At 41.7% G+C, this 18832-nt stretch overlaps 1 protein-coding gene across 14 annotated transcripts in view; it reads right to left on the bottom strand.

The window, feature by feature from the left end:
- Positions 1 to 18832, bottom strand: part of LOC145346583 (band 4.1-like protein 3) — a 191912-nt gene that overhangs the window by 21023 nt on the left and 152057 nt on the right. For 13 of the 14 annotated variants that reach the window (XM_080194034.1, XM_080194026.1, XM_080194020.1 and 10 more), the window contains 3 exons: positions 13595 to 13783; positions 13190 to 13297; positions 4044 to 4148 (listed from right to left, as the gene is read on the bottom strand). In XM_080194034.1, coding sequence (XP_080050160.1) covers positions 4044 to 4148; positions 13190 to 13297; positions 13595 to 13783 — 402 coding nt within the window. The remainder of the gene's footprint in view (positions 1 to 4043; positions 4149 to 13189; positions 13298 to 13594; positions 13784 to 18832) is intronic. The other variant, XM_080194021.1, reaches the window with a different exon arrangement.

Genomic DNA, 18832 nt, shown 5'->3' with positions numbered 1-18832 from the left:
AATTGTCCTTTACTCATCAACTCTAACTCTCCGCATTAGATTATAAGCTTCAAGTGGATGTTGATTGTAAAGGCAAATTTTTGACCTTATATGGGCAGTAATCTGGCAGAGTGGGTCACCTATCTATTAAAAAACTGATTTTCACTGATGAATGGATTGGAAGTTGGTGCGCTCCATAACAGGCAGGTTACTGTTCACATGGCAAAGTCTAAAATTTATTACAGCTGTCTCTAGAGAAATATAACCTTCAGCAGATAGCCCTTCTACAAATATCACAGATCTTAATCTGTGATGTTTTAAACAGGATTTTAAATTTGTGTAGTGAAATGCTTTTATAGAGCAACTACATTCATTCTCAGATATATGCCAACATTATACTTAACACTGAATAGGTATCATTTTAACCACCTGTTGTGTTATAGTTAAAAGGGCACCTATGTTTTCATCTGCTTCAAAAGGGGAAGGTACAGTCGCTATACATGATTCAATTTCAGAACTAAGCAGGTTGTAAACTCTTAGGTAAATAAACAATTCCATCACTCACATTCAAATAAATACTTGAACAGAAATATAACATTTTAAATGCTAAACATTTAGCTTAGGAATCATAGCTTATGATATGTCAGTATTACAACCTGAAATTCTATCCTTTGTTGGTAAGTTTAAATAGACTATGTACAAGATCATGGAGTTACTGCAGATGTGTGCTTAATATCCAAGTACATACAATACATCAGGATTGAGAAACAAGAACCCTGAGCACTCTGTGGAAGTATTTGCTAAAATAGTCTTAACCAAAGTCAAAGTAATGTTCCTGTATAACAATTGTGGTTTATGATTCTCTTTGCACCCTTTGACATATTCAACTACACCTAGCCTCTTCAAAAGTCTCTACTTCATTGTCTAGTTCATGTGAGGCTGCCATCATCCAGTTTCAGGCTTAGCATGCTGAATGTTGGAAAGGTTAAACTCAATACTTTCAGCTCCACTACAAAATTGGTGCACAAACTTCATTCCCATCTCATTCTCAAGTTGAAGCAGACTCACCACCTCAACATTCTACTCGATCCCAACGTCAGATCCTCTCCATCAAGAGATTGCCTACTTCCACCTCCATAATAATACCCATCTCTCAACCTTACCTCTGCCCTTGAGTTGAAATCTTCATCCTTGCCTTTGTCATATCTAGACTCAGCTATTCCAATGCACTCCTGGCTGGCCTCCCATTCCACAACCTCTAAACTTCAGCTCATCCAAAAATCTGCTGCATTTATTCCACCTGTAACCAGGTCTCACTCACCCTTCAACCCCTGCCCCTTCAGCTCTGTTCCTCAATGTCTTAATTTAAAATAAATTTTCCGTGGGTTTAAATCCGTAGATGGCTTAACCCTCCCAACTCTATAACCGCCCCATCAATACAACATTTCTCAAATTCTCCATCTTTGGCCAGTTTTGCATTTCCCTCTCTTCTTCACCAGTGACCGTGAATTCAGCTGCCTCGACACTACTTCGGGGATTCCATTCCTGAATCCTTCTGCCCCTCCACTTCCTTCTTATTCTTTATAACCTTCTTTAAACCCATGCTACCACCTCCTTAGGCACCTCATCCATTTTTGGATAAAAGCAAACTACTGTGGATGTTGGAATCTGAAACCAAGAGAAAATTCTGGAAAATCAACTAGCAAATGCAGCTCTTTTCTCTCCTTACAGATGATGCCTGCTGAGATTTTCCAGCATTTTCTCTCATTCATTTTTTGATTGTGGCTCTGCAGACTGCACTGGAACTTTCTGCAATGCTAAAAGTGATGTACTGATGCACGTTGTTGTTTCGTTATTTCATGTGAGCAAATTTGCATTATACATCATTGTGACGATACTGTGCCTTTAAGAACTGTATTTGTCATTTTTTTGTGCAGCATCTATTCTATGCACTCAGCAGTTCTTTCTATATTCCAGCATCCTCTATTTTTACTGCAACGGTATAATTGTTTGTTTTAATTTGAACTAATTCAGTGTTCTGATGGTTTTGGTGTTCTCTGGGATTGCAGAATGGGCTTGATTGATACATTAAGTCGTGTGACTGGGTACAGGTAGAATTACACAGAATTCAAGCCCAATTGCTTTTTGAGAGAAATGTCTCTCTTTTCTCCTCTCTAAAGTTGGGGACTGCTAGGAGATAAATCTCCTTCTGAGAGATTCTACTGTGTGAGGGGGGATCTGAGTAACAATTTTAGATGCTGTTTTTGAGTTGAGGGAGAGGAGTACCTCTCTTTTCCCCTCTCAAGACTGGAGACTGGGAGCTGCCAGAGACTAGGTTTACTTCTCTGAACAAAGAAACTTACAGAACAGGAACAGGCCCTTTGGCCCTCCAAGCCTGCAGTGACCATGCTGTCTGACTGAACTAAAACCTCCTACCCTTCAGGGGACCATATCCCTCCGTTCCCATCCTATTCATGTATTTGTCCAGATGCCCCACAAAACTCACTATTGTATCTGCTTCTACTACTTCCCCGGCAGTGTGTTCCAGGCATCCACCACCCTCTGTGTAAAAAAACTTGCCTTGTATATCTCCTTTAAACCTATGCCCACTGGTAATTGACTCTTCCATCCTGGGAGAAAGCTTCTGACTATCCACTCTGCCCATGCCCTCATAGTCTTAAGCTTCTATCAGGTTGCCTCTCAACCTCTGTCACTCCAGTGAAAACAAAGCAAATTTCTCTCACCTCTCCTTATAGCTAATGCCCGCCACAGCAGACAACATCCTGGTAAATCTTTTCTGTACCCTCTCCAAGCCTCCACATCTTTCTGGTGGTGCGGCGATCAGAATTGCAACCTAACTAAAGTTCTATAAAGCTGCAACATAACTTCTGATTTTTAAACTCAATGCCCCGGCTAATGAAGGTAAGCACGCTGTATGCCTTCTTGACTACTTTTTCCACCTACTTTGCCACTTTCAGTGACCTGAACACCCAGTTCCCTTTGCCTATCAATACCCTTAAGGGTTCTGCCATTTACTGTATATTTCTTATTTGTATTAGATCTTCCAAAATGCATTACATCACATTTGTCTGGATTACACTCCATCTGCCACCTCTTAGCCCAAACCTCCAACCGACCTATATCCTGCTGTATCCTGTGATGGCCCTCATCGCTATCCGCAAATCCACCAACCTTTGAATCATCCGCAAACTTACTAATCAAACCAATTACATTTTCCTCCAAATCATTTATATATGTATTGAGTTTTGTTTTGATGTTTTGAGGATATATCCTTCTCTGAAAACTGCTATCTGGATCTCTGTCCAGAAGTGTCAAAAATGTGGAAATTTAGTATCATGTAAGCATCTTTGGTTTCTGTGCTAACTGCTTCTATAGAAGAGATTTGTGTCTATGGGGTATTGCTTTAGCTTGCAACCACAGGGATATTTAGCTGTTAAGGATTATTCTTACCATGATTAAGCATTTTGATTGGTAAAAATTATGCTAATTCTTTTTGTTCTATTCTAACTGTGGTCTTAAAGAAAGCTTCTTTGATAAAAGCTTCATAGTGGGTCAACTGAATCACATCTGGAGAGAAGCGCCTTATGCTCATCTTAATGCCAAAATCAAATGCAAAAGTTGAGGTCTAGGCTAACTGCATAACATGCCTTGGAGTTTCTGGTCTGATCCTTAACACCACTGAAAATAACATCATTGCCAGCCACTGGTGATGCTGCATTAGCCTAAAACGTCATTTAAACTCTCAATTTTATCAAATGAATCAACTTTCTTTTCTGATCAACGGACAGCCCAAGTAAGAGCCATTTACAGGTTTAACAACATTTCACGTTTGATAGATTGAGTCCAGTTGTAATGTTTTATCTTTGCTATCTAACAAAAGATAGATCAAAAGAACCTTAAATCCAACTTGGCTTTCAATTCGAGAGATTTACCCTTGATTTCTTAGTGGAGATTACAACATTCATTGAAAATTCATATATAAATAAATGTCAATAACCCAAATATCAATATGTACAAATGAATTTTAAAGAAAAACAATCAACCTCTGGTGGAGATGAGACTGTTTTGCTGACCACAACTTCTTCAGACACCATGGTGCTTTGATCAATGATCGGCTCCTTGTCCTGCACCACCTTCTCTTCTCCAGCCTAATTGGAATAAAAATATTAGTGCTAATTAACAAGACAATTATACAATATTCAAATTTTGGTGAAGGCTCCAGACATGCAACAGTTATGAAAAGCAGGTAAGGGTTACATTCCAGGTGCAGGACTTTACCTGCCAGAAGTTCATACTTGGAAATTGTAGGTGTGCTTGGCAAAATTATTTCATTCATAGGTGGAAAATTGTAGGGAATATTCTTACAATGCCCAGACTGCAAACTGGTTTGTGAAGCTCCACACTGGGAGCATGCATTCAGCAAATGTGTGTTAACGTAAACAGGCTACGTGAGGAAACACAGTGGAGGGCGCACCCCTGTCTACATCAATGGTAATGAAGTGGGAATGGATGCAAGCTTCAAGTTTCTAGGTGATCAGATCACCAACAACCTGTCCAGGTCACATCACACTGATGCTACAGTTAATAAAGCTCACCAACGCCTCTACTTTCTCAGGAGGCTAAGGAAATTCGACACATCTGTTACGACTCTCACCGATTTTTACAGATGCACCATAGAAAACAACCTTCCTGGATTTATCACAGCTTAACATGGCTCCTGATCTGACCAAGACGGCAAAGAACTACAAAGGTTTGTGAGCATAGCCCAGTCCATCATGCAAACCATCCTCCCATCTATTAAGTCCGTCAACAATCGAAAAAGCAGACTGCATAATCAAGGACCCCACGCACCCTGGACATACTCTCTTCCACCTTCTTCCATCGGGAAAAAGATACAAAAACCTGTACCAACCGACACAAGAACAGCTTCTTCCCTGCTACCAGACTTTTGACTGGATCTACCATATATTAAGCTGATCTTTCTCTACACCCTATCTGTAATTGCAACACTATCTTCTGCACCCTCCACTTTCCTTCCCCCCACCTACTCTATGAACAGTATGTTTTTTCCTGAATAGTGCACAAGAAACAATACTTTTCACTGCATCCCATTACATGGGATAATAAGTAGTCAAATCAAACAACAGCTACTTTCACAAAGAACAAACATTCAAATAAAATGGAAGGCAGGCAAAAAAAACTGTCCACATCTCAAATATGATTTTCATCAGAATTTTTTCACAAAAGTTCTGTTACTATACAATATTTCAGCAGTAGCTTTTGGATATATATCTAAAATCAAGTCACTGCCATTTTAATTAGGTTGCTGAGCTATGTTATTTGTGAAAACAAGTGGCTATTAACATGTATAGCTATTAAATATAAAATTAGAAATTTAATGTTACCTCATAGAAAGATTAAGTTCTGTCTATGCAAATTAGCAGAGGATCAGAGAAACTGGAAAGATCTAGCGATAGATCCAAATGATACAGATGGGCCATTTTCAGAACGGGCTTAGGGAGTTGTGGCTTTTTACTCAAAACTGTAGAATTTGAGGGGTAAGCTTGGATATAGTGAACAGCTTTACTTCCACTCAAGTGGTAGGTTATCTAAGCGAGCTAGAGAGTGTGGAGATTGAGGGAGGGCAGTGGTACTAGTTAAGAAAGCATAGAAAATGCCAGAAAATCCTCTCAACAGGTTGGCAGAGCAAGCAATTAGTTTGGCTTCATTTTGGACCTTCAAAAGGGAGCTGGATAAGTTCTTCTGACTGAAAGATATCTTAAGTTATAGAAGGTGTGTGGGTCAACTGGCACAAGTGAATCGGATCATTGTAGTCTCCTAGAATTTGCTCACATCATCTTCTGGGCTTTGTTTTCTTCTTAAAGTAACCAAAATAACTGCTAGAATGGTTTTGGTAAGTGAAGAAGTCTTTGTAGTCATATGTTAACTATAAATCTTCATTGGCTCTTAGAACTATTTACACGCATACAGTAAAGGGTATGAGCTGTCACTATGCTTGCTGGTACACGCAACTCTGTCCTAACTCAACTAGCCCTGGGGGCAAGTCAAGTGCTCGCTTACATCATTGTGTGGGTAGCACTGTACTCAGTCCCACATTAACCCTGTCATGTGCCAGACTTTATACTATAGGAATGCTGTAATATGTTTTTTCTCCCCCCTCCTTATGATTGCGTGGCAGGAAAGAAAGCAGGGAATGGGACTACTAATACATCCTACATGCACTAAATCATTCACAAGGACCAAATGGTTTTCCAACTGGTGATTCTGTGTCTCATTTTGTATGTTTCTGCATTTAGATGAAATGTTCACTACGTTCATATTAAATTTCTCTGTCCACTATTTTAATGGGGTCATGAATGCATTATTTTAAATAGATTCATGGCTACATTAAAATAATGCATAGATATATGATAATAGTAATTTTTTAAAATTCATTTGTGGGATTTGGGCATCACTAGCTGGCCAGCACTTATTGCCCATCCATAGTTGCCCTTGAAAGTTGATGGTGAGCTGCCTTCTTGAAGTGCTGCCATTTCAGAGGGCAGTTGAGAGTCAACCACATTGCTGACACATGTAGGCCAGACCACAGAAGGATGGCAGACTTTCTTCCTGAAAGGACATAAGCGAACTAGATGTTGTTTTCCAACAATCAACAATGGTTTCATGGTCATCAGCAGATTCTTAATTCCAGATTTTTTAAAAATCAAATTGAAGCTCCACCAGCTGCTGTGGGAGGCTTCGAACTCAGTCCCCAGAAGATTAGTTGACTTTCTGGATTAATAGTCCAGCAACATTATCATTAAGCTATCACCACCCCTCACAAAAATCAACAACATTATTTTCCAGGCATAGGTTTCAAGCTCTGTATCTTGATTTGGTCATTTTTCGTTTCAATATCAGGCGTTCAATATAAGGCGTTTGAGAAGGTGCCGCACAAAAGGTTGCTTCAGAAGGTTAGGGGGCATGGAGTTGGGGGTAAGGTGTTAGCGTGGATAGAGGATTGGTTGTCTAATAGGAGGCAGAGTGTTGGTATCAATGGGTGCTATTCTGATTGGCGGTTGGTAACTAGTGGACTGCCGCAGGGATCAGTGCTGGGGCCTCAGCTATTTACCATTTATACAGATGATCTGGACGAGGGGGCTGAGTGTAGGGTGACGAAATTTGCTGATGACACAAAGATGAGTGGAAAAGCAAATTGTGCTGAGGGTGTGGAAAGTCTGCAGAGGGATCTAGATATGCTGAGCGAGTGGGCGAGGACCTGGCAGATGGAGTACAATGTTAGCAAGTGTAAGGTTATCCACTTTGGCAGGAATAATAGTAGGAGGGATGATTATTTAAAGGGTGAAAAGCTGCAGCATGCTACAGTGCAGAGGGACCTGGGGGTCCTTGTGCACGAGTTGCAAAAACCTAGTCTGCAGGTGCAGCAGGTGATCAAGAAGGCGAATGGGATGCTGGCCTTTATAGCAAGGGGGATAGAATATAAAAGCAGGGAGGTCTTGCTGCAACTGTACAGGGCATTGGTAAGGCCACAGCTGGAGTACTGTGTGCAGTTTTGGTCGCCGCACTTGCGCAAGGATATTTTGGCCTTGGAGGGAGTGCAGAGGCGGTTCACTAGGCTGATACCGGAGATGAGGGGGTTGGACTATGAAGAGAGACTAAATAGACTGGGTCTGTACACGTTGGAGTTTAGAAGGATGAGGGGGGGATCTTATAGAGACGTATAAGATAATGAAAGGGATGGATAGGGTAGAGGTAGAGAGATTCTTCCCGCTCAGAAAGGACAGCAGGACTAGAAGGCACAGCCTCAAGATAAGGGGGGCAGTTTAGAACAGAGTTGAGGAGGAACTTCTTCACTCAAAGAGTGGTGAATCTCTGGAATTCTCTGCCCGTTGAAGTGGTGGAGGCTACCTCACTAAATATATTTAAAGACACGGGTAGATAGGTTTTTGGTAGACAGGGGAATTAAGGGTTATGGGGAGAAGGGGAGAAAGCGGGAAAGTGGAACTGAGCCGCTTCGGATCGGCCATGATCTTACTGAATGGCGGGGCAGGCTCGAAGGGCTAGATGGCCTACTCCTGCTCCTATTTCTTACGTTCTTATGTTAAGCAAAAATTCTTGAACTGTGAAATGCATCAAAACAAATGCTGCACATCAGTTTTTCTTTCAAAGGAGATGTTAGTGCATGTAAAGTTTGCCAGATGAATAATGCGATTTCGTTAGCCTTGATGATGTTGAATACTGGATACTATAAGCTTTACTGGTTTAAAGATTTCTATGCAAATGTTACATAAGAAACATAAGAAATAGGAGCAGGAGTAGGCCAACTAGCCCTTCGAGCCTGCCCCGCCATTCAATAAGATCATGGCTGATCTGTCGTGGCTCAGTTCCACATTCCCGCCCTCTCCCCATAACCCTTAATCCCCTCTCTCATCAAAAACCCATCAACCCGCGTCTTAAAAATATTTAGCGAGGCAGCCTCCACCACTTCAACAGGCAGAGAATTCTAGAGATTCACCACCCTTTGAGTGAAGAAGTTCCTCCTCAACTCTGTTCTAAATCGCCCCCCTTTATCTTGAGGCTATGCCCCCTAGTCCTACTATCCTTTGAGCAGGAAGAGTCTCTCCACCTCTATCCTATCCATCCCATTCATCATCTTATACGTCTCAATGAGATCTCCCCTCATTCTTCTAAACTCTAACGAGTACAAGCCTAATCTACTCAGCCTCTCCTCATAGCTCAACCCCCTCAACTCCGGCATCAGCCTAGTAAACCTCCTCTGCACTCCCTGCAAGGCTAAAATATCCTTGCGTAACCTGGAGTGGGAGGGTGAGAATCCGGTCGTTGTGGTACATGTGGGTGCCGGCGACGTAAGCAAAATGCGGACTGAGGATCTGGGGAGGGAGCATGAAAAGCTGGGAATGGAATTAAAAAGTAGAACCGACAAGGTGGTTATCTCTGGGCTACTGCCTGAACCGAGTGCAGACGGGCGTAGGGATGACATGATTAAGGAAGTGAATGGGTGGCTCAGGGATTGGTGTGGGAGGAATGGGTTTGAATTTATGGGGCATTGGCACCAGTATTGGGGTAAGTGGGACCTGTTCGGGCGGGATGGGGTTGGTCTGAACCGTGCTGGGACCAGAGTGCTGGCGAATCGAGTAAAGAGGACTGTAGACAGGGCTTTAAACTAATTGGGGGGGGGGGGGGGGGGTGCACGAGGGTAGGTGATGTTACGAGGTCTAAAGTTAAGGAGAGGGTACAGGTAAGGGAAGAGGCTGAGGATGTCCCAACAATAGAGGGAGTAGGGGGCGTGAGTATGGTTGGTGGCGTTACAGTAAATAGGGTCCAGGTGAAGGCTGGGATGAAAGCGCTTTATCTGAATGCACGAAGCATTCGGAATAAAGTGGATAAGCTGGTGGCGCAGATCGACACAAATGGATACGATCTGGTGGCCATTACAGAGACGTGGCTGCAGGGTGACAGGGACTGGGAGCTGAATGTACAGGGCTATCAAGTGTTTAGGAAGGATAGGCAGGAGGAAAGAGGGGGGGGGCGTAGCTCTGCTGATTAAGGATAGCATCACGGTGGTAGCAAGGGATGATATTGGAGCCAAGGAGCAGAGGGTGGAATCGTTGTGGGTGGAGATTAGGAACAGCAAAGGGAGGAAGGAGCTGGTGGGTGTCGTCTATAGGCCCCCAAATAATGATCTGGAGGTGGGGCGGGCTGTTAACGCGCAAATAAGTGCGGCGTGCAGGAATGGGACGGCCGTAGTTATGGGGGATTTCAATCTGCATATTGATTGGTCGACCCATGTTGGACGCGGGAGGCTCGAGGAAGAGTTCTTGGAATGCTGCCAGGATAGTTTCCTCGAACAGTGTGTGTTGGAGCCGACGAGGGAGCGAGCTATCTTGGATCTGGTGCTATGTAATGAGGCGGGTAGAATTAGGGACCTTGTGGTGAAGGATCCTCTTGGGGAGAGTGATCATTGTATGGTGGAGTTTCTGGTGCAGATGGAGGAGGAGAAAGTGGGTTCCCGGACACGCGTCCTCTGTTTGAATAGAGGGGAGTACGGTAGGATGAGAGAAGAATTGGCGAATGTGGACTGGGGGAGCGCGTTGGAGGGAGGGTCTGTTGAGGAGCAGTGGAGGATCTTTAAGGAGATCTTTCTTGGTGCTCAGCGGAAATTTATTCCGATGGTCAAAAAGGATAGTAGGAAGAGAGGTAATAAGCCGTGGATAACGAAGGAAGTGAAGGAAAGTGTTAAATTAAAAGTGGAGGAATTTAGAGTAGCTAAGAGTAGTGGGCGAGAAGAGGATTGGGAGAGGTTTAAATGTCAACAAAGATTGACAAAGACGTTGATAAAGAAGGGTAGGAGAAACTATGAAGCTGGGCTAGCGCTTAATATAAAAAAGGATAGCAAGAGTTTTTATAAATATATAAAAAGGAAGAGGCTGGCTAGGGTGAATGTTGGTCCTTTAGAGGATGAGAAAGGGGACCTAGTGGTAGGGGATGAGGATATGGCGAAGGTATTGAATAACTTTTTTGTTTCTGTCTTCACGGAGGAGGACGTGAATAATTTGCCGGGTGTTAGCGATGGAAAGGTGGTAGGACTGGAGGGTCTTAATGACATTACTGTTACTAGAGAGGCGGTGCTCGACAGACTGGAGGGGCTGATTGTGGACAAGTCGCCAGGACCGGATGGAATGCATCCGAGGGTTCTGAAAGAAATGGCGGAGGTGATAGTGGATGCCTTGGTGGTTATTTTCCAGACGTCGCTGGATTCCGGGGAAGTGCCGGATGATTGGAAAACGGCTAATGTTACGCCGTTGTTTAAGAAGGGTGCCAGGCAAAAGGCGGGGAATTATAGGCCAGTTAGTTTAACGTCTGTGGTAGGCAAAATGTTAGAATCTGTCATTAAGGAGGAAATTGCGAGGCATCTTGAAGGGAATTGTTTGATAGAGCAGACGCAGCACGGTTTCATTAAAGGGAAGTCGTGTCTGACAAATTTACTGGAGTTCTGTGAGGATGTGTCTAGGGCGGTGGATAGAGGAGAGCCGGTGGATGTGGTCTTTCTAGATTTTCAGAAGGCGTTTGACAAAGTACCTCACAAGAGGTTATTGCAGAAGGTCGAGGGACATGGAGTTGGGGGTAGGGTGTTAGCATGGATAGAGGATTGGTTGTCAAATAGGAGGCAGAGAGTGGGGGTCAACGGGTGCTATTCGGATTGGCGGATGGTGACTAGTGGCGTGCCCCAGGGGTCGGTGCTGGGGCCTCAGCTTTTTACCATTTATATAGATGATCTGGAACCGAGTGTAGGGTGTCGAAATTTGCTGATGACACCAAGATTGGGGGAACGGCAAATTGTGCGGAGGGTGTGGAGAGTCTGCAGAAGGATCTAGATAGGCTGGGCGAATGGGCCAGGAAATGGCAAATGGAATTTAATGTTGGCAAGTGTGAGGTGGTCCACTTTGGTAGGAAGAATGGTAGGAAGGACTATTACTTACGGGGCGAAAAACTGCAGCAGGCGACGGTGCAGAGGGACCTCGGGGTCCTTGTGCATGAGTCGCAAAAACCCAGCTTGCAGGTGCAGCAGGTGGTCAGGAAGGCGAATGGGATGCTGGCCTTCATAGCGAGGGGGATTGAATATAAAAGTAGGGAGGTCTTGCTGCAGCTGTATAGGGCATTGGTGAGGCCGCAGCTGGAGTACTGTGTGCAGTTTTGGGCGCCGCACCTGCGCAAAGATATTTTGGCCTTGGAGGGAGTGCAGAGGAGGTTTACTAGGCTGATACCGGAGTTGAGGGGGTTGAGCTATGAGGAGAGGCTGAATAAACTGGGCTTGTACTTGTTAGAGTTTAGAAGAACGAGGGGAGATCTCATTTAGACGTATAAGATGATGAATGGGATGGATAGGATAGAGGTGGAGAGACTCTTCCCGCTCAAAAAAGACAGTAGGACTAGGGGGCACAGCCTCAAGATAAAAGGGGGGCAGTTTAGAACGGAGTTGAGGAGGAACTTCTTCACTCAAAGGGTGGTGAATCTCTGGAATTCTCTGCCCGTTGAAGTGGTGGAGGCTGCCTCGCTAAATATTTTTAAGACGCGGGTTGATGGGTTTTTGATAAGAGAGGGGATTAAGGGTTATGGGGAGAAAGCGGGAAAGTGGAACTGAGCAGCGACAGATCAGCCATGATCTTATTCAATGACGGGGCAGGCTCGAAGGGCTAGTTGGCCTACTCCTGCTCCTATTTCTTATGTTCTTATTGTCTTACGGCGCCCAAAACTGCACGAAGTACTCCAGCTGTGGCCTCACCAATGCCCTATACAGCCGCAGCAAGACCTCCCTACTTTTATATTCAATCCCCCTCGCGATGAAGGCCAGCATCCCATTCGCCTTCCTGACCACCTGCTGCACATCTAACTTACATCAATGTTAGCAAAAATGAACTGAATGAATCTCTTAATAAAAACAAAATTTTTATTAATTGTTTAAAAGGAACTAGACATGGAAAGCCATAAAAGGAAAGCAACTTGCATTGTAGAAAACTGTGCACCAAAAACAGTCAATTTTCAGCATCGCTGCAGACACTCTCTGACCAGTAGTGTTTTTGATGTTTTTCTATTATCATACTGTTCAATTAATTATGAAAAAAGGCACAGAGTTCATAAATGCCTTGTGGTATACAAGCATATTTCAATATCGAGTAAAAATATATTGCACTGAATGAATGCAATGTCAACATTTTCAGTGATAATGTTCAAGCCAACTTAATGCAAAGCAGCTTAATCTGCAATTTAAAATTCCATGCATCTAACTTTGAAAGTATTCTCATGTGACAACTCAAACAGCACACATTTGAGAATTGCATGCTTTGCAACTAATTTGGTCCTCACAGACTGATTTTTGACTAACTTGTCAGAAATGCTCAATTCAGTCCCAACAATCCACATCTAACAAAATGTTAAAGACACTGAAATTGTCATACAATGTAAAACAAAAAGAACTGGAGATACACTAACAATACAGCAGTGTATCAAATATAAGGGACAGAATGTCGAGCAGCGAATCCTGATTCACATTCCATGAGATTTTCATGGTCTGTTAAATATGTAACGTGAGATGCACAAAGAACAATAACAGTTACACACAATGGCAAAAATATATCAAGTTTAATACCTTTACTAGTCTTTCAACATCTCTCACCACAGATGTGTCAGGGCCAGCAGCACTCTGTTCATACACAGATTTGTTCTGTAGTGTCTCACCAGCAACCTCTTTGGTCTGCTAATAATGTTGAAATAATTCAGGAACAAGTATGTAAAATGATTTTACAAACTGGGTGATATCAAAAACTTTAAGATAAAGCATGATTACAATGTTAGTAACATGGAAAGCATACAGTTGTACAAATTCTCTATGCCTTACTTTATATATTATTTATCAGTGTTTTATGATCCATTGCATTAGCTTATAACATATACAATTTTAGTGCTTAAAAATGGACAAATTATGTACAGGTGTTGACATTATTTCAGATACGCATATTTGTGAGTTTAGCAGTAATGCTGCAACAAAAATTACCTCCTCAGGCATAAGGGGCTCAATCATAGGCAAGTCCTCCGTCTTTGAAAAGGTTCTAACCGGAGAGGCAGATAATCTCTTTTCCCATTCGTCAGGTCCACTTTCAGATGTAGATTCCAGGAATGTTCGTTTCATCTCATTTATGTTGGCATGGTGCTTAACCACCTCTTCCTGAGTTTTATCAAAGTCCTTTCCATTAACAAACAAAAAAACCAAAGGCAAATAATTTTAGCATGTCACCTTAATACAACTAGATTTCAAACTATTACTGCTCTTCACTTCCTCACTTTGGAAATATGAAATGTATATGTCATTTCACTTGACTAGCTCTGTCCCATAATTCTGCATTTTTCATTTACGATTGACACTTGAAAAATTGATATGATTGCCCTTATAAAAGAAAAATCTCTGACTGGTGTTCATAGTTTCTTGAGGAAAACTTCACAAAGCTGCAATACTTTAAAAGTAACATAATTTTGAAGTTATGGACAGAATACTGCCCTCCCACCCCACAAAGAAAAGTCACCTCAGAATTTAGCAATTCAACTATTTTAATGATTCAGTTGCTAAGCTATGTATATGAGCCAAACAAATTATTCAATCCTGTGCTGTTTTAGCTGAGGTTCATGTCAAGATTGCTGCAATTTACGTCAGCACCCTTGCATTGTGGTAGCAGGTGGAGGATTATATTTGGGGCCAGGGGTCCGCTTTCAATCACTGCAAGTGCAAAACTGGACATCAGGTGAGATCTGAATGGGCCTGAGCTTGTTGTCTGTGAGCCAATAGCCCGCCTACACTGATATGGAGAATGAGAGTAGAGGATTACTAGTGCACATGAAACTACAGCCCAGAAAGGAGTCAAGAACTTTCACAACAGGAGGCCAATGAATGGAAAAACAACAAAAACTTTGTAATTAATTTGACCAAATATTATACCAATTTAAACAGCTTATGCTTCATAGCACCATAAGAGTTAGTTTTTATAATATGTTAACTGGCACACTCTTCCGGTTTAAAAGTAATGACTTTCACACAAATGTTGCTGAGTAAACATGCAACACCATTAATTATTTCAATAACTACATGATATCAATATCAAAATAAATGCATTTCTTTTCATTTGGAACACATGATACTTCATGGTCTGGCTATCTCCTAGCAGTTTGGTTTGATCATTTCAAATAACATCAGTCTCCTTCACAGCCAAAGCCTTTCTCTACTGCAGCATCATTCCTGAAGGTAATGTAGATGCAGGGAGGGTATTCCCAATGGTGGGAGAGTCCAGAACCAGGGGTCACAGTCTGAGGATTCAGGATAGACCATTTAGGATGGAGGTGGGGAGACATATATTCATCCAAAGACTGGTGAGCCTGTGGAATTTAATACCACAGGAATTAGTTGATGCCAAAACACTGAATGTATTCAAGAGGCAGGTGGATATAGCACTTGGGGCGAATGGGATCAAAAAGGTTATGGGGAAAAAGCTGGATTAGGCTATTGCGTTGGATGATCAGCCATGATTGTAATGAATCGCAGAGCAAGCTCGACAAGCCAAATGGTCTCCACCTGCTCCTATCTTCTATGTTTCTGTGTAACCAAAGCCTTTAAACTCCTCTTTGGCAACGATGACTGCTGCTGACAATCATCACTCCAGACATCTTCCATCCTGAAATCTGTATTGCAATGCAATGAATACCTGGATGTGGTTTGTTTCCAAACTTGTTTTCAGTCACTCAGCCATCTCTGTCTCCCCTCTTAACCAAAACCCACTTGCTCAAACATTGCAGTTTTTCTCCAGTCCTCAACAGATTACTTCCCTCCAGGACATGCACTTGTGACTCCCTGAAGTCCCTTCCAAACACATTTCTCATTAACTCCCCTTCATTAGCCTACTTATTGGTATGAATTTCTACTTCACTTCAAGCTGTTTAAAACTATTGTGATATGCTATTTTTAAAGTTGCTAGATAGGAAAGCAAAGGTAGTTTTACAGGATTTATATTTGCATTGATAAACAGTAGAAACAAGGTGTAACTTTAAGTGTATTTAATTTAATGTTTCAGTGCCTGAAAGGGTAAAACCTATAGTTACATTCATACTAGATAAGGGTGTTTATATTTGTGGGAGTTGGTTAAGTTCCAACTGTATTTAGAGGGGGTTACAGCATGAAGAATAAACTCAGTAGTAAGGGGTGTTACTTAGCAACAAGACCAGAGGGAAGGGCTGTCCTTTGTTTTTAGTTTTAACTGGAAGCCAGAACAAGACATTGATAAGTGAATAGTTCTCAACTCTGCTAGGAGATCCTGAACAGGACAAGGGAGTTACAAAGATGCAAGCTTCCTACGAAACTAGATACAATCTAGCTAACCAGGAAATGGTGATGCAAAGCATGTTTAAGATGACTGAAGTTAAATGAACAGAGATTAAAGATATTGTTCAGAAGAATTCAAGGAAGAGTAAACAAAGTGTTCGCGTTAAAGAGACAATTGCAGTAACTGCATTTAAAGTAGGACAGCAGCCTCAAGATAAATGAAACATCTGATGCCATTTTAAGACAATCTGGGAATTGAGATTTAAAGCAATTGTTAACAGTTTGCACAGCAGTCAAGACAAAAAAAATCCTAAAGAGGTTGGTGTATAATCCTAGACTGGATTCAGTGTTAAAATTGGAGCAGAAGTGTTAACTCTCATTTGGAAAACCTGGTCTGGTTTTCTGATTGCAAACTGCTCAGGGGAAAGCATTATTATTATGAGAGAAGATTTTAAGGTATATTTTTGGGAGTGGAGTTTGGAAACTGTCATGAGATAATCATCTAAGGGAGCTCTAAAGGAGAAATCCACAGACACTAACTTGTGTTCAGAGCAGGGTGTGTGTAACTGACCACAGCAATCCATGGGTTTAAAAAGGGACTGTCTGTTACTGAGACCACAGTTTAAGGTGTACTTTTTAATCCATGTTAATTTTAAAATTTGTGTGTATGTTGAACTAAAGGGAGAGTAAAGGATTTTGTATAACAGTCCAATTTAATAAATGCTTTTTCTTTCTTATTAAACTAATAAGTGGTCCTTTGACTCTATGTTTTATGAAAGAAAAGGAAAATTTGTCGTCTTTTGAGCCAGGGTTCCATTCTGGGATCTTCCCATCCATTTCAACATCAACTGGAATTGTCACATCCCTTTAATTTCTCTATCCTTATAAACTAATGTTCCATCTAACCGTACATTTTTCTTCATGGTCTTTGCCTGTCACAGTCATCAAACTTTATGCATAATTTATTTTTCCTGCCACTTCTTTCAATCCAATTTCCAACCAACTCACAGCACTGAGATAACTGATCAGTCACAAATCACACCCTCTGACTGAATAAAATTTACTTTCCCTCAATCTTCTCGTCCTCTGTGTAATAAATACATCTCAAGACCCTTCACATCATGTGGCCACTCAGCTCTGATCTACTCCATCCTCGCTCCTTCTTAATCATTAAATGTTAGCCACCCCTGGAAAAACCACTGGCAAGCACAGGGTCAGTACCACATGTATGACACCAAACAGTCATCGTCACCTCTCTGCATCAGCATTGACTCTTACTGACCGAATGAACTATTACTCAATGGGCTATTCTTGCTCCTTTTTCTTATGTTCTCATGTTGTTAATCCCAACTTCTCTATCCTCTCCAAAGATGTGTGAGTTAGGTTGGTTGGCCTTGTTGACTTGATCATTAGTGTCAGGGGATTAGCAGGGTAAACACAAGAGGTTGCAGGGATAGGGCCTGGATGGGTTTGTCGTCAGTGCAGGCTTGATAGGCCAAATGGCCTCTTTCTGCGCCGTAGAGATCCTATGATTCAATTATGTCTCAGATAAACTGTAACTCCCTACAGTTCTACTGTGCAAAACTGAAGCTTTCCTGCTATACTTCCACTGGCATCTATGTGCATTCTCTCGTGGATTCCATTAAGATCCTTGGTATTCAGCCTGAAGGAACAGCCACACACAAACTGAAATGATCTTTCTGGCCCATCAGTTGAGCTCATGTTAAATTATGGTATAAAGCATATTTGGCATACTGCTGATTTATACTCATGCCTTAGCTTTCCCATTGTCAAACCTCTAACCTCGCCTTCTGTAACGGAAGAATCTACTCCTGAAATTCTCTGCAGACCACACTCCCCACTTTCAATCTTCAAAAACCAACTAATGTAGAGTTCCATGGTCTGAAGTCTTTCCCTTCTACCCATCACTCAATGGTTCCCAGGTTCCATACTGCTGCAATGAAACAACTTCCAGATCTGCATTCATTTTCAAAAGTCATATCCCACTCTATTCATGTAATTTTCTCCCACCATATATCTCAGTCCACCCCCACCTTCCCTCTGATCTCAGGTTTCTGGTTGACCTCCACCTCTCCATTCTAATATTAGAGGCTATTTCAACTCCAACATGCAGCAATCTTCAATTCTCTTCCAAAACCAGCTGGTCTTGCTTCCTTGATCTCTGCCATCTATAATCTCATTGGCAGCTCTTCATGTGTTCACATTTTCAAATTCCCACTCTTCCACAAATTTCCTGTTTGTTGATCATCTTCCTGCCTTCATGAGACATGAGAGTTGAGCTCCATAACAATACTGTTAATTTACTTTAATTAAAATTGCAAATCAGGATGGCCACATATAAACCGTGCTGTGCCTATTTGGAGATTTATTTTTTATATAAGGGTTTGTATAAATACTGCCATTGCAGCAAGTTTAATAAATAATGCTAGGTATATTGCTATAATACCGTGACTAATCATTATTCCAAATGCTGAACACAGCTCACAACAATTATACAATAGTACACAATTTTAATGAAGATTAAACATGCTACACTATAACTGCATCAGAATATTTGAGAATGCCAGCACAGGTACATTTTATTTTTTTTTAATCCTAAATTCAGAGATCAACAGAAATAGATAACTGTCACTTTGTTCAAATTTGTTTAATGAATGTGTTTTCCGTTCCATTAAAATCCCCCAAATTACATAATTTGACAATCTGAAATGGAGAAAACAATGCCTGGCATTAAGCCTGGTCTGCAAGTGCTTCTTAGAAAGATCAGTATTAATGGTGTTAAAAAGTTTTTTTTTCAAAAAAAACTTACCAGAAGACAAAAAAAAAGTAACTAAAGGCTTGCAATTTATGTTACTCCAGCTCGACATTATATAGTACTAGTAACATACACATTACATTTTCACTTTG

Source organism: Carcharhinus amblyrhynchos, chromosome 8 (genome assembly GCF_965287045.1).
Source record: "Carcharhinus amblyrhynchos chromosome 8, sCarAmb.v2.hapA, whole genome shotgun sequence".
Lineage (NCBI taxonomy): Eukaryota > Metazoa > Chordata > Chondrichthyes > Carcharhiniformes > Carcharhinidae > Carcharhinus > Carcharhinus amblyrhynchos.
This window is presented reverse-complemented; position numbering and strand designations above follow the sequence as displayed.